This window comes from Macaca fascicularis, chromosome 17, assembly GCF_037993035.2.
Source record: "Macaca fascicularis isolate 582-1 chromosome 17, T2T-MFA8v1.1".
NCBI lineage: Eukaryota > Metazoa > Chordata > Mammalia > Primates > Cercopithecidae > Macaca > Macaca fascicularis.
The window spans coordinates 2,031,924-2,047,653 of NC_088391.1; the positions used below are offsets into that span (position 1 = coordinate 2,031,924).

Sequence of the window (15,730 nt, forward strand, 5' to 3'; positions counted from 1 at the left end):
GGAACTCAGGAAGTAGCACCTGAGCTTCAAATAGACTTTCCTGATCATTCTACTGAGTAAGAGTCTCCACATTTAAGAATCAAGATAGGATTGACTTGTGAGGATAGTGTATTTTTGGACTGAAACCAAACTCCTCATGTCTAATTGTAGTTATTCAATGTTACCAGAATCCCTATTTTTGGCAGAACAGACAAAAGAATGTGTAGTGTACTTTCTACTACAGCCATTACAGCAAACTAGATCTGAGTGCTGTTGCTAGTAAATAGCCAGATTATGTTGTCCTTACCCAAGTAGACAGTGGAAAGGAACAATGGCAGAGGACATGATGCGAGTCTGGCCACAGCCGTGCATCCCATGTATGGCGATCTCAGTGCTGAGATCACCTGTCCTCGGCCGTGAACTGAATCATGTCCTAGTGCTGTATCCGACTTCATAGCTTTCCAGGGGAAAAGACTAGGAGATCTGTGACATGACTAGGTCACATAAGCTGTGCTGCACACACTTTACCCTACACGAAGTTGCCCTGGGCCTTGACCTATAGTTCTAAACGTCATCTATAAACCTTTTGGTAAGGTGCTGCCTGAGAACTGCTTTGTTTTTCAGAGGGATCATTGCTCAGGGTTTTTTCCCCAATAACTTGAACTATTTGGCAATTCCTGTTTGGTTTGTATCTTAGACAGCCCTGCCTTCCTGATGAACAGTCGGTCACCTTCTCACGTGTTCCTGACACTGTTCACATCTGTAGCTGGAGTCCTGTTGTTTCCTTTACTGCTCCTGACCTGCACTGCGAACTCAGATCTCCCTGTTCCCCCGGAAAGCTATGAAATCAGATATACTGTATGATTCAATTTAGTTGAAAAAGTCCAATCTCGGCCCTCACTTAGCTAGAAAACCACAAATATCTACTGTCTTTTAAAGTTTTGAGACTTGAGACATAAAAGGAAACAGACCAACATCATAGAGTTTTATTGACAAAACCATAGGAAAATGCAGTTTTAGGAGGTAAAGTAAAAATGGTTCTCTGAAATATCTACACAAACGTGAATGCTGAAAAGTTTTCATTAAAATCGTATTTCATACAATTATAAACTAATGAGGAACAAAATAATTGTCACCTTCTCCATAACCCAGCCTGAGCTCGACTGATGCTTGCCTTGAGCAGCAGAACTCTTCCCAGACAAGACGGCGGCTCCCACACAGCAGACAGGCTTCGCTGTTACCTAAGCTCCATCTTCCCAGTTGGTGTTCAAAACTAGGGCACAAGATCTGGCTTTTCAAAAAAAACGTAGAGACTCCCAAGAAACTTTTTTTTTTTTTTTTTTTGAGACAAGGTCTCATTCCGTCACCCAGGCTGGAGTGCAGTGGCCTTTGATGGCTCCCTGCAGCCTTGACCTCCCCGGCTTAAGCAATCCTTTCACCTCAGTCTCCGAGTATCTGGGACCACAGGCGTGTTCCACCCCGTGTTACCCAGGCTGGTCTCGAACTCCTGGGCCTAAGCAATCCTCCAGCCTCAGCCTCCAAAGCACTGGGATTATAGGTGTGAGCCTGTAATATTCTTTAGGCCTCATAGTGTACAAGTGACTACAGCACATTTACAAGTGACTGCCATCTCCAGAATGTGTGGCCACTGTCTACTAGAAAAAGATCAGGCCCCCCAACCCTTTCAGGCGCAGCAAACCCACACTTTATTTGGTGCTTGGGTAACTTGAATATAACACGGCTCCCCTTGCTGTAAGCAAATGCTTTAGAGCTGAACTTTTTCTTTTTCTTTTTTTTTTAAAGCACAGAAGTTCACCAGGGCTAGTAGAAATTTCAAGGAGAATCACTTGAACCCAGGAGGCGGAGGTTGCAGTGAGCTGAGATCGTGCCATTGCACTCCAGCCTGGGCAACAAGAGCAAAACTCCGTCTCCAGAAAAAAGAAAGTAAGTCTTTAATTTTCTTAAATAATCCTCATATGTACTATCCACATTGTGGAAAAACTGAAATACGCAGTCTGGACACTGCACTGAGATTCCAGCATACTGGCACAGACACAGCTATGTCGCGTCTTACAGACTACAACAGACAACAGGCTTAACTGCAAGAGGTTTACAGACAAAACTTGACATAGATGTGCTAGGAGAATTCCAAACTGCTGTCAGAGAGAGTGTAGGAATGGGTCTGAAGAGAACTCCACCCAATCCCTGCTGTTCGGTCACTGCAGCTGCACTCTGTATGCACCTATTAGCAACTTAACCTGTTGAAAGAAAAGAATGCAGCTGTCAGTACAGACCCAGATTTCCCCTTTCTTACAACAAAAAAACCACACATGGCCAAGATCTGCTTCTATTATTTGGCAGTATTTTCAAGTTGCTTATCAATTTACATTGTTAGATCATTGCCATTTTAATTCAAGAAATAATTCCAAGTGCTATTAATTTTATATTACTGTTTTATTAGAGAGACTATTTTGTCCAGCTTCCTTTCATACAAGAGGTTAGGGACCAGCCTAAAGACATATATTTGGCAATTCCATACCAAGGCCTAGAACATGATTCAGATGGTTCCCTCCTCTAGAGAGGCGTTCTTCTCAGCTGCAACCCAGTCCTTTTCCTGCCGCATTATTATGTCTAACACACTAGATTGAGAGAGGGTGCACCTAGCATCACTACCCTAGGGAGTGCGTCTCTCTAGGACAGGTACACCAGGATTCTTGGAATTTTTTTCTAATGCTGATAAAGTAATCTGGAGTAACAACTTGAGTACTGACACTACATATGAAGAAAGGATTGTCACCTTGGCAGAGGGTGCTTCTGTCAACCTTATGAAGAGTTTATTGGGACCTGCAATAGGGCTGAATGAGTAAACAAAATGACTGTCCTACAATGGAAAGAGAAAAAAAATTCAGTGCTTTTTCAAACTTACACCAGAAACTATTAAAACAGCAATGATGTAAAAGAATCATAAACAAGTTTTGTTTTTTATTTCATAAGTCAAGATGCTGTGGAGGAGGCCAATCGCTTGAGCCCATAAGTTTGAGACTAGCCTGACCAACACGGTGAAACCCCATCTCTACAAAAAATACAAAAAATTAGCCAGACGTGGTGGCACGTGCATCTGTAGTCCCAGGTAGTTAGGAGGCTGAGGCGGGAGGATTGCTTGTGCCTGGGAAGTCAAGGCCCCAGTGAGCTGTGATCCACGCCACTGCACTCCAGCCTGGTCAACAGAGTGAGACCCTGTCTCAAAAAAAAAGGTGACTTTACTTTTCCCTTGATTTATTAAAAATATACAAATGACAAAATCAGTCCAGGAAACTGGATTAGAATGCACCCAGCAATATACAGTACAAGTGTTAAAATGGCTACATCTAGGGAATTTTGCTTAATTCAGTCCAAGGAAAGAATTCTAAAAGTGGCAAAGTATATACAAAGAATCTTTGAGATCATTAAGAATTTACATTCAGAACAATGCTAGCCCTAAGACAGTATGGTAAGCACAATTTAAGGCAAAAAAACAAACAGGAAAAATTCCTACTGACAAAATTTAGGATAATTACGGATATTGCCTCATTCCCAACCACAATTATTGGATTATTTTCTGAATGATTATATTAAGACACAGGAATTTAAAATGAAGTCACCTATGCTTTTGATTAGAAGAATTTACTTTTCAATAGTGAAATACAGAGTATCTTACCAGAAAAACAGGAAGTTGAAATTTATCATTCAGAACTACAGCTTGTACACTACATGGTCCACAGAGCCGAGCAATAACTTCTTTACCCAAAAAGTTTGCATGGAAGATAAACAGCAGGATGCCAGAGCCTGAAAATGGGAGATGTGTGTGAATTACTTCAAATGCAACCTTCAGCCCCCAGAGAGAGGAACACTCAACGCCAGATGGAAGCAGGCCCCTGAGCTGGACCTGGTCAGACAGGCATCACCCACTCCGCCTGGAGGCTCAGAGGAGGTTGGCCCTCTCAAAGCTTGTGTCACCTGGCATTTTTCAACCCACAGAACTCTTTTTACCTTTTGCCCAAGTAATCTCTACTGACAGTTCCTGGAAAAGACTTAAGTATGATTTTCTACACTGAAGTTATTAAACTGGTATTTTAAACATGACTGCTGAATGTGCACATGTCCCAGGGACATTCCTGTGGTGGGCTCCTTTGGGTGTGGGTCTGAGTGGTTTTCCATTTTCTTCCACATACCCTTTTGCCCCTTCCAATTTTTCTGATTAATACATACCCAAAATTGGCCAGGCATGGTGGCTCATGTCTGTAATCCCAGCACTTTGCGAGGCAGAGGCGGGCAGATCACTTGAGGCCAGGAGTTCAAGACCAGCCTGGCCAACATAGTGAAACCCCCGTCTCTACTAAGAATACAAAAATTAGTTGGGTGTGGTGGTGGGCACCTGTAATTCCAGCTACTCAAGAGGTTGAGGCAGGAAAATTGCTTGAACCCGGGAGGTGGAGGTTGCAGTGAGCTGAGATCGCACCACTGCACTCCAGCCTGGGGAACAGTGTGAGATTCCTTCTCAAAAAAAAAAAAAAGCTGGTGGATGCAGACATTATACAAATGCTGAGAAAACTGCAAGTCCAGCAGTTGTAGCTGTCAGTGGGTGCTCAGGTTCACCAGGGCCAGCTCAGGGCATCGGTCGCTGGCGCTCACACCTGGCAATGCAGATGGCCCACCTAAATAATCAAAACTATAAATTATTGAACAGGCACGGTGGCTCACGCCTGTAATCCCAGCACTTTGGGAGGCTGAGGCAGGCAGATCACTTGAGGTCAGGAATTTGAGTCCAGCCTGGCCAACATGACCCCATCTCTACTAAAAATACAAAAATTGGCTGGGCGTGGCAGTGGGCGACTGTAGTTCCAGCTACTCCAGAGGCTGAGGCAGAAGAATCACTTGAACCCAGAAGGCAGAGGTTGCAATGAGCCAAGATGATGCCACTGCACTGCAGCCTGGGTGACACAGGGTGACTCCCTCTCAAAACAGCAGCAACAACAAAACCTGATAAATTATGATTCCACAATGTCAAGTTCTCTCAACACTAAGATACTACAAATGGCTCTTTCAGGGGCAGGGCTCTATGTTCTTAAATATGTTTTCCAGGAATGAATACTAAATTGTGTTATAAGTATGAACTTGCAATAAAATAAAATATGATTTAGAATTTATTTGAAAAAGAATGAACTGGAATAAACTGGTAAATATCGATAACCAACAACAGAGTATTAGTCAGTGCTAAACAGAAACGCACTATCAAGACATGGAAAGGTTCTCACTCATAGGTGGGAACTGAACAATGAGATCACTTGGACTCAGGAAGGGGAACATCACACACAGGGGCCTATCATGGGGAGGGGGGAGGGGGGAGGGATTGCATTGGGAGTTATACCTGATGTAAATGATGAGTTGATGGGTGCAGCACACCAACATGGCACAAGTATACATATGTAACAAACCTGCACGTTATGCACATGTACCCTACAACTTAAAGTACAATAATAATAAATAAAAAAAGGCCGGGTGCGGTGGCTCAAGCCTGTAATCCCAGCACTTTGGGAGGCCGAGGCGGGTGGATCACGAGGTCAGGAGATCGAGACCATCCTGGCTAACATGGTGAAACCCCATCTCTACTAAAAATACAAAAAACTAGCCGGGCGTGGTGGCGGGCGCCTGTAGTCCCAGCTACTCGGAGGCTGAGGCGGGAGAATGGTGTGAACCCGGGAGGCGGAGCTTGCAGTGAGCCGAGATCACGCCACTGCACTCCAGCCTGGGCGACACAGCGAGACTCCGTCTCAAAAAAAAAAAAAAAGAAATAAATAAATAAATAAATAAAAAAGACATGGAAGGAATCTGGGATGCCTACTGCTAAATGAAAGAGGCCACTTAACAAAACGGGGAACGGGTTTCTAAGCAAAAAAAGCCAGAGCCCAGCTGCCTCCCCTCGGCAGACGTGCTGCCTGCACATTTGCCTGGCACCGCGTGTAGAGAGGGCCAGCCGCAGTCCTGCCTGGAGAGGGGCTGGAGCAGAGGCTAGAGAGGGAAGTGGCTTCTCCATCTCTTCCACCCGGCTTTACTACAGGGCAAGACTATTTTTTCTTTTTCAAGAAGGGCAAAGACTTTACAAACAACACAATTCAGGGAAAAAACATTCCAGGCTCAGAATCTTCATAACTCAGACACTGAATTTTAGTAAAACTCACTGAGCACCAGTGTGATTAGGAAGCCCTAACTTCCGTGCTCTAAACGGGGGTTAAAACAGGGATGGGGTGTCAGCCGGTGTCTCTTCAGAGTAGCTCTGCTGTTAACTGGTTTGCAGAATTATTACACATAACGGAATTTCCTTAAAGTTTGTTCAAAGAACGGATTCTGTCTAACAATCTGTTACTATCGTGTCACGTTTCACACAGGAAAGTGTGAAGGGAGGCACAGGCTTACCTTCTGGTATGTTCTGTGGGGGTTTGTAATTGAAATCTGTTGAAAAATCTGGCCCCTCACAGAGTCGATGACATGCGATTGGAAACACTGGTTCCAGCAGAGCAAGGCGAGCTTCGAAGTAATCCTTTATTGTCTCTTCTGCTACTCTTGAAAGTCTAAGAAAAAATAGTAGTACACGTTGTTAACATTAATGCAGAAAAGAACCACAAGCCTGTCGAAAACCAGTGAGGCCTTCCCAGGCCAACCTTCCAAAAAAGAGCTGCAGCTCTGCCTGCCTCCTTCCCAGCTCGACTTCCACCCGGCGGCACCCGACAACCTGTGTGTCTGTCTGGTCCATCTCAGTGGAACTGAAGTTCTAAGAGGGCAAGTCTCTTCCCCCACTGCCGTTTCCATCTCCCCAGTCTTTAGAACAGTGCCTGGCACAAAGTCTATGCTTGATACATAGTTGTCTAATGAATCAGTGGAAAATCAGAAAGGGGAAGCCCTCAGTCCTGGGCAAATCAGGAAAGTGGGTCACTCTACTTCCTGGATCTATGCAGACACCCCGTGTGACCAGAGGAGTCGGGACTGCAGCCATCAGCAGCACCGCGTGCAACAGGCGCAGTCCCAGAGGCCCACCCGAGACCTGTGACATAAACGCCGCCTTGAGTTCGCTACTGTCTGGTATGTGTGAGTTTGTGATGTGTGTTGCCAAAAGAGTTCTGAAGTGATAGAAATACTAAATTGTGTTGTAAGTATGAACTTGCAATAAAATAAAATATGATTTAGAATTTATTTGAAAAAGAATGAACTTGAATAAACTGGTAAATATTGACAAGCAACAACAGAATATTAGTCAGTGCTAAACAGAAACGCCATATCAAGACATGGAAGGAATCTGGGATGCCTACTGCTAAACGAAAGAGGCCAACCTGAAAAGGCCAAATAATGTGTGATTCCAACTGTTCTGGAAAGGGCAAAATATGAAGGCAGTAAAATTACTGGTGGTTGTCGGGGGCTGGGGGAGGGAGGGATGAAGAGGTGGAAAACAGGCTTATTCTGGCAGTGAAACTATTCTGTGTGACACTGTGATGAGGGACGGATGCATGGTGTCTCTGTCCAGATCCACAGAATGGGTCACACTACGAGTGAGCCCTGATGTCAGTGCTGCGCTCCGGGGGTTACGCGACGTCCCTGTAGGTTCCTCGGCTGTAGTAATGTGCCGTGGTGGGCGACTGGGATCTCGACAGTTGGGGAGGATGGCGGTGGGGAGGCTTGGAAATCTGTACCTTCCACTCAACTTTGCTGTGCTTAAAAGTGTTGCAAAAAAATAAGGTCTATTAAAAAGAAAGACGAACGTTTAAAGTTTCCTTTTTTTGGTGGGGGTACAGAGTCTTGCTCTGTCACCTGGGCTGCAGTACAATGGTGTGATCTTGGTTCACTGCAACCTCTGCCTCCCGGGTTCAAGCAATTCTCCTGCCTCAGCCTCCTGAGTAGCTGGGATTACAGGTGCCCGCCACCACGCCTGGCTAATTTTTTTTTTTTAGTAGAGACAGGGTTTCACCATGTTGGCCAGGCTGGTCTCAAACTCCTGACCTCAGGTGATCCACCCGCCTCGGCCTTCCAAAGTACTAGGATTACAAGCGTGAGCCACTGTGTCCGGCCAAGTTTAAATGTTTTTAAGAAAACCTTTGCTAACCAAATTAAGAGCATACTTAATATTTAAGGAAAATACTCCCAGATAGGCCAGTGTTAAGTTTGAAATTTTCTGAGTTAAATAACTTGCAGAAAAATAATTCATATGCCATTTATTAAATCTGTGATTTACTGGAAACAAAACCATCAGGACTTGTGCTGGATGTTTTTCTGAGCAGTTACGCAGAGGCCGCTCCAATGATAATGTGTCCACACGAACAGCGTATGATATGGGACTCAACACGGCACAGTCGCTTGCCACTTACGTCTCTAAATGGCTCTTCAGCAAGTCGTACACAAGCACGTTGTTAGACTGCTTCGCGAAGTGCAGGGCACTGTTCTGGTGCTTTGACAAAATGTTGCAGTCAGCTCCACATTCAATCACAAGTCGTACAATGTCAGAATTTCCTCTTTTACAGGCCTGCGTCAGGTGAAAAGGAGGAACAATTACTCAGCTGTAACCTGTGGTAACTCCCCATGGGTGCTGGTCCCTTCTCCATACATGCCTGGGCTCTGTGAAGAGGGCACAGGCCACGTTGCTTAAATGCAAGTGGGGAGTATCTTTGACTCAGGGGCCAACACAGAAATCTGTGTGCTACGTTCAGGTTAATTTCTTCAGTGAGTTTTCAGGAAATGGGCAACTTCAAAAAGGATGCTTCAGTCCCAAGACAGAACAGACACCAGGCCCTGCCTCTGCTGCCCTCTGTCCATGCTATGCTGTCTCTGCGAGCCAGCCCCTCGGCAGAGGCACCGAGATACACAAGCCTGGCTCTCACTATAGACAGCTTTGTCTCGGGAATCTCAAAAACACCTCTCAGGACCACAAAATAACCTCAAAATGTCCCCAGCTGCTGCTTTAAAGGAGATGACCCAAGCACAGATAGGAATCTGAATTTGCAAACCTACGGTGCAGCTGTGGCACAGACCGTTTCCTTGTCTGTCACTCACTAGCCACGTGACTGCAGATAAGTCCCGTAATTATTCTGAGTCTCTCGTTTCCATTTGTGAAAAGCAGATGGGGTCCCTGTGCCGCCCCCTACCCTGTGAGGCAGATGCTGGGGCAGCAGCGTCACTGTACAGAGTGGCCTCCAGGAGCAGCGGCGCTCCACCACACTACCCGTCCACCACAATGCCCGTCCACCCTCTGCCCATCCGCCACGCTACCCGTCCACCACACTGCCCGTCTGGCACGCTACCTGTCTACCCGCCCACCACGCTGCCCGCCCGCCACACTGCCCGGACAACGGTGTCAGCCAGCGCTTCCAGCAGGGGCGGCTCTGCCGTCAGATCAGCGGAGCCTGGGCAATGCCTGAGACCTTTCGGGTCACGCCGGGTGTCCACTGCAGAGGTGAGGGACACCATCCAGGACAGGCTCGGGACAGACCGAGTGGCCCACACTGCAGCCACGGGGAGGGTGAGGCCCTGCTGGGACCGACAGAGCCTGCAGCGACAGGTGAGGGCAGTCCCCCTGCACCTGCCCACTCTGGTAAAGGACCCATGTTCTACACTTTCTCCTCCGATGAAAGGGTTTTAATTTCTGAAAATCACTATGTTTATATCTTCTCATTCTAAAACTCAAAAAAACTTCAACATGCTAAATCCTGAAAGCAATTAAAATACAGCTTTTCAGGAACAAATACTTAAATAAACCTCATGGCAGATAAAGGCAGTCTATTGAATTCAGACCCAGTGAAGTAAGTGCCACGTGTCCTCTCAGGGAAGAAACGCCACGTCCTCCCCGACCCACTCCAGAGCCCTCTCCCCTCTGCACCCCACTCCCAGCTCAACACAGGCACCTCGGCCTCCACACCCCACTCCCAGCTCAACACAGACACCTCGGCACGGCTTCACCCCTGAGGTGCTGACCCGGGGCTCCCACTTGCCTTCTGCCTGGTGCTGGGGGAGGCGCTGCCAGCCTGAGGACCACTTCCTCCTCTGCTTCTCCCCACGCAGCTTCTTTCCTTCTACGGCCCTTTTCTCCTTTCCACTTCCCCATGGATGACCCTACTCTCAACCTATGGCTACAGTCACTGTCGCAGAGCTGGACAGCAGCAAACCTGAATCTCCAGCCCACACCCTCTCCTGAGCCTAGATTCCCCAGTGAAATGTGCAGAGGTGACATCTACACGACCCAATACCCAACTCCCTCCATCTGTGCCACCTGGGCCCCCAACTTAGGAAATGGGGTGACCAGGCGTCCCCTCCAGTTACCAAGCTCTGTGAATTGTACCTCTTACCAAGTGGCCAGCTCACCCACTCCATCCCTCCTGCCATGACCCAGGTACAGACTTCTGTTATTTCACATAACCTGGAGACACAACAAGTCTGCAAACTATCCTCCTCCCAATCTATGCCCCTTCTGTACTACGAAGCATTAAAACACACAAATGAAAACCCTCTAATCTGATTCTACCCTTCTTCAGCTTCAACCTTGCTGTGGCTCCCCAGGGCCCTCTGGACGAACTCCCTAAGGCTTCGCATGAGCAGGCTTCTGTGCCCGCCCACCTCTCTCATGCTCTAGATGCATCTGCATGGCTGCAGTTCAGGGTGCACCGGGTCATCTGTCACCAAGATGATGCTTTGAGAGGCCACCACTGCTCCACATGAGACAACCACAGTCCTAGCTACTCGGGAGGCTGAGGTGAGAGGCACTTGAGCTCGGGAAGCCGAGGCTGCAGTGAGTCATGATGGCGCCACTGTACTCCAGCCTGGGCAACAGGAGGAGACTGTTTATGGGCCTCGTGCGGCAGGAGGACAAAAGACAGGTGGTCCGGGCCATCAGAAGACGGTTCACGGTGAGACTGGATGCCAGGTGCCCTGCAGACCCAGGGCCTGGCTGTGCTCTTTTGCTTACTGGGGACAGAGGCTGGAATGGGCGCTGTGGGCAGGCTCCTGCTGGGCTCAATGGCTTACATGGAGCCAAGCATCCCAGGGACGAAAGAGGACAGGTGCCCACAGGGAGCTGAGCTGGCCACTGCTGGCTGGGTGTCTGGACCTGCTATATCCTAATAGCATCCTGGGCCAGGAACCCACAATTGCTGCAGAGGAACCAACCAGACCGTGCAGTGTCCCCTAAGACAAATGCCAAACGGTCGACCTTTCTTTCAAAACCTGTCTGCAAACCACGTTCCGGAACACAGGAACAAGCCCGAGGCGACAAATTCACCAACATCAAATGAGGAACACAGAGTGCACGAGGAGCTCCGTCCCACGCCCAAGCCTGCTCCTTCCAGGCCGGCAGCCTCCCTGCTGCTCCAGCTGCAGCCAGAGTGCTCCCTCCCTGCTGACTTGACTGCCATTTAGGATACAGTGTGGCACCTGCCTCATCCACCCTACAGATTGCCAGGGTCCCCAAGGCCCAGCTCGGAGCACTTCCCTGTGACCTCATGGCTCTCTGTGCTGTTCTGATCACACCACTGCCCGCTCTGAGCTCACTGCTGCCCTGCCAGCCCGCTTCTCCTCCTCCCCTGCAAGTGGCTGGACTCCAGGACTGTCTTGGTACCCACTCTGTTATCAGGCCCCAGCACAGCGCCGGGCAGTGGCAGATGCTAACACAAGCACCTGCCAAGGTACTGAAGAAGGAACAACCCACAGGAGGGATTTACCTTCATCAGTGCGGTCTCACCATTGCTCTGCTGGACGTTGACAAAAGCTCCCGCTTCCAAAAGAATAGCCACTGTTGTTAAAAAGTTCTATGAAAAGAAAAACAAGCAAATTTAATTCCCCAAATTATTTAAAAGACAGTTTTCAGATATTTTGAAATTCTTAAGTCATCAGGAAAAATACCCAGCAGGTTCTATCACAAGTGGTTGTGGGTCACACACAGCCTTGCTGTGGGGCCGCGGGGGTGAGCCCTGCCCCACAGAGGTCCAGATTTCGCCACTCACTGTGCTGCCAGCAACTGCTACTTAAACGGAACCGCTAGCTCCAACCTAAGAACCTCTACATATAAATCCTTTAAAAAGATAATATATGGGAACATTTCAATTAAATTATTAACCAAAAGGAATACTAATACCATTCGAAAAAATTTTAAATTATTTAAGATGAAAATTAATATTAGTACTTTAATCAAGTATTTTAATATAAATTACTTCTAACGAGATAAATCACATTTTGAAATGTGATTACAATGCACTACTGATGATAAATCCATTCATTACATGTCACAGATCAACTGAAACATGAAGTTAAAAAGTTCCTCCAGCTGGGGGCGGCGGCTCATGCCTGTAATCCCAGCACTTCAACCGAGGCGGGAGGATTCCTTGAGCCCAGGCTGGGCAACACAGTGAGACCATGTCTCTACAAACATTTCTAAAACTAGCCAGGTGTGGTGGTACACACGGGCCCAGCGACTCGGGAGGCTGAGGCAGGAGGACTGCTTGAGACCAGGAGTTCCCAGCCACAGTGAGTTATGATGGTGCCATTGCACTCCCCTCTGTGCCACAGATGGAGACCTTATTTCTAAAACGAATTTTTTAAAAAGCTATGGGACCATGTGATGGCTGAGCACAATGGCTCACACCTATAATCCCAGCACTTAGGGAGGCCAAGGCAGGAGGATCGCGAGGGCAGGAAATCAAGACTATCCTGGCTAACATGGAGAAACCCTGTCTCTACTAAAAATACAAAAAATTAGCCGGGTGTGGTGGCGGCGCCTGTAGTCCCAGCTACTCAGGAGGCTGAGGCAGGAGAATGGCGTGAACCCGGGAGGCGGAGCTTGCAGTGAGCCGAGATCCCGCCACTCATTCCCGCGGCCTGGGCCACAGAGCGAGACTCTGTCTCAAAAAAAAGGAAAGTGTTATTTCATAATATAATATGACAATAATAAAATACTATTAGAAAGTAGAACTAGAGCAGACGAGGCGCAGAGGCTCACTCCTGTAATACTAGCACTTTGGGAGGCCAAGGCGGGTGGGTCACTTGAAGTCAGGAGTTCGAAACCAGCCTGGCCAATATGGCAACACTGTCTCTACTAAAAATACAAATATTAGCTGGGCGTGGTGGTGGGCACCTATAATCCCAGCTACTAGGGAGGCTGAAGCAGGAGAACTGCTGGAACCCGGGGGGCAGAGGTTGCAGTGAGCTGAGATCGTGCCACTGCACTCCAGCCTGGGGGACAGAGCAAGACTCTGTCTTTAAAAAAAAAAAAAAAGCTATGTGGCCGTGTGATTGCTGTATTTCACTACCAAAGAGGTCCTCTCAGTCCATCGGCAGGAATGAAAGCTCTGAAACGGATGCACGAGAAGCCACAAACCTTCTCTGCGGCATGAATGAGGGCGGTGGTCCCGTTTTTCTGCCGACCGTTCACTTTCGCGCCTTTCGTTATGAGGAGTCGCAGGAGGTCGTCCTGCCCTCCCGCGGCGGCAAGCATCACCAGTGTCATTCCACTGGAATCCTGTGTTGGTTTTGTTAAATAAAAAACGTGTTAATCTTTAGAACAATTTCAGAACCAAGTCTTCTCACTTGAGATGTTTCAATGTGATATCACTAACGGGCATTGATTTAGGCATCTACTTAGGATTTTCGCTAAAATATCCCAACCATTATAAACTAGTAGCTTTTAGAATATTTTTTCACATATCCCAACCATCATAAACTAGTAGCTTTTAGAATATTTTTTCACATATAAATGTTTGCATAAAATTTTACGCTTTCCTCTATAGGCCTACCTCGTTTCACTGAGCTTTGCTTTACCGAGCTTCACAGGGACTGTGTTTTTTACAAATTGAAGGTCTGTGGCAACCCTGCCACAGGCACGTTTATTCACACCAGTACCCCCACAGCATGTGCCCATTTTGTGGTGTTGTGTCAGCCATTTTTAGCAATAAAGTGTTGTAAATTAAGATATATAGTTTTTTTAAAAGATGTAATGCTATTCACAGACTACAGTAAACTACTACTGTAGTTTACTACAGGAAACCTAACTTTTATATGCACGAGGAAACCAACAAATTTGTGTGACTCGCTTTATTCCAACAGTCTGGAACCAAACCCACAATATCTCCAAGGAATGCTTGAATTCTTTTTTGTTGGTGGTGGTTTTCTTTCTTTCTTTTTTATTGAGACAGAGTGTTGTTATGTCAGCCCAGGCTGGTCTCAAACTCCTGGGCGCCTGCCTCAGCCTCGAGTAGCTGAGATTACAGGTGCACGCCACCACGCCCAGCTCTCATTTTTGTATCTTCTTTGATTTTGTTTTGTGTATGAAATCCTAAAGGTACATGAAAAGTTTGTACCATATAAAATGAACAGTGACTTTCTGGGGGGCATATGATCAAATTTTCTATCTAGAAAATCCAAAACAAGGCCGGGCGCGGTGGCTCAAGCCTGTAATCCCAGCACTTTGGGAGGCCGAGACCGGCGGATCACGATGTCAGGAGATCGAGACCATTCTGGCTAATATGGTGAAACCCCGTCTCTACTAAAAATACAAAAAACTAGCCGGGCGAGGTGGTGGGCGCCTGTAGTCCCAGCTACTCGGGAGGCTGAGGCAGGAGAATGGCGTAAACCCGGGAGGCGGAGCTTGCAGTGAGCTGAGATCCGGCCACTGCACTCCAGCCTGGGCGACAAAGCGAGACTCCGTCTCAAAAAAAAAAAAAGAAAATCCAAAACAAGTAACTTAAAAACTAGAAGAGAATTTCATTAAACGACTGGAGTCACACATACATATGTGTACAAAGACATCCATAGCTTTACCATTGACAAGCAACCAGTTAGAAAACAAAATGTAAATGAAAAAAGACTAATGACCATAATAAAACATAAAACATACAGGCATACATCTAGAAGAAATGTGCAATGTCTATATGAATGAAAAACCCATAGAACTTTGCTTAAGGGTATAAATGAAGAGCTGAGTGATTAGAATTACCATGTTCCTGGACAGAAGATGCAAAATGTAAATAAAAATGCCAATTCTCAATCTATATTATTTCATGCAATTTTAATCAAAATCCCAATAATTTTGTGAATTGTAATCCCAAAGGATTAAACCTAAAAAATCCACAGCGGAGCTAAAAAACTAAAGAAGAAAATATGAAAATATTTTCTAAGCAAGACAAGATACCCAAAAGCCATAAATGTAAAAGATCGACAGATACAATTGCCTAAAAATAAAAATCTTCAAGCAATACAAGACTCAAAACACAAAACCTAAAATCTAGGGAGAAAGGGTCAATATACTTCCATTAAAAAATCCATACGTATCAGTATGAAACACGCCAGCTACAACAGAGAGATGGACAGTTGTTGGAAATGGGGCAACCATCAAAGAAATACAAATGGCCATAGGAAAATGGTCTCACTCTATGCTCTCGGAATGGCAGAGGGTAAAACCACATACAAAACAGGTAGCCATAACCAAACCAAACCAAACCATCACTTTTGGGGGGGTAAGGGGGTTGGAATTAAAGGGACTATAATTGTACATTTATAGGGTTCTGCAATTTTTTAATTTTACAAAGTGAACGTGCATTACTTTTTTTTTTTTTTTGAGACAGAGTCTTGCTCTGTTGCCCAGGCTGGGGTGCAGTGGTACGATCTCAACTTACCACAGCCATGACCTCCCAGGCTCAGGTGATCCTCCCACCTCAGCCGCCCAAGTAACTGGGACCAAAGGCATATA

The 15,730-nt window shown here is 46.5% G+C and overlaps 2 protein-coding genes across 29 annotated transcripts in view; one reads left to right on the plus strand and one right to left on the minus strand.

The window, feature by feature from the left end:
• The window catches only part of PSPC1 (paraspeckle component 1), a 118,175-nt gene extending 106,380 nt beyond the window's left edge, over nt 1-11,795 (plus strand). For 3 of the 25 annotated variants that reach the window (XR_012426731.1, XR_012426724.1, XR_012426738.1), the window contains 4 exons: nt 1,783-1,923; nt 6,972-7,095; nt 8,526-9,559; nt 10,530-11,795. The gene's annotated coding sequence lies outside the window, so the exon portion shown is untranslated. Of the gene's footprint in view, nt 1-1,782; nt 2,949-6,971 lie in introns of those variants that run through there. The other 22 variants (XR_012426732.1, XR_012426726.1, XR_012426743.1 and 19 more) reach the window with 12 other exon arrangements.
• The window catches only part of MPHOSPH8 (M-phase phosphoprotein 8), a 36,780-nt gene continuing 22,001 nt past the window's right edge, over nt 952-15,730 (minus strand). The window contains exons 8-14 of one of the 4 annotated variants that reach the window (XM_045377445.2): nt 13,364-13,504; nt 11,712-11,798; nt 8,373-8,527; nt 6,433-6,587; nt 3,677-3,804; nt 2,777-2,860; nt 952-2,237 (exon numbers count right to left, since the gene is read on the minus strand). In XM_045377445.2, coding sequence (XP_045233380.1) covers nt 2,196-2,237; nt 2,777-2,860; nt 3,677-3,804; nt 6,433-6,587; nt 8,373-8,527; nt 11,712-11,798; nt 13,364-13,504 — 792 coding nt within the window. In that variant the 3' untranslated portion in view covers nt 952-2,195. Of the gene's footprint in view, nt 2,861-3,676; nt 3,805-6,432; nt 6,588-8,372; nt 8,528-11,711; nt 11,799-13,363; nt 13,505-15,730 lie in introns of all 4 variants that reach the window. The other 3 variants (XM_074021698.1, XM_045377444.2, XM_045377446.2) reach the window with 3 other exon arrangements.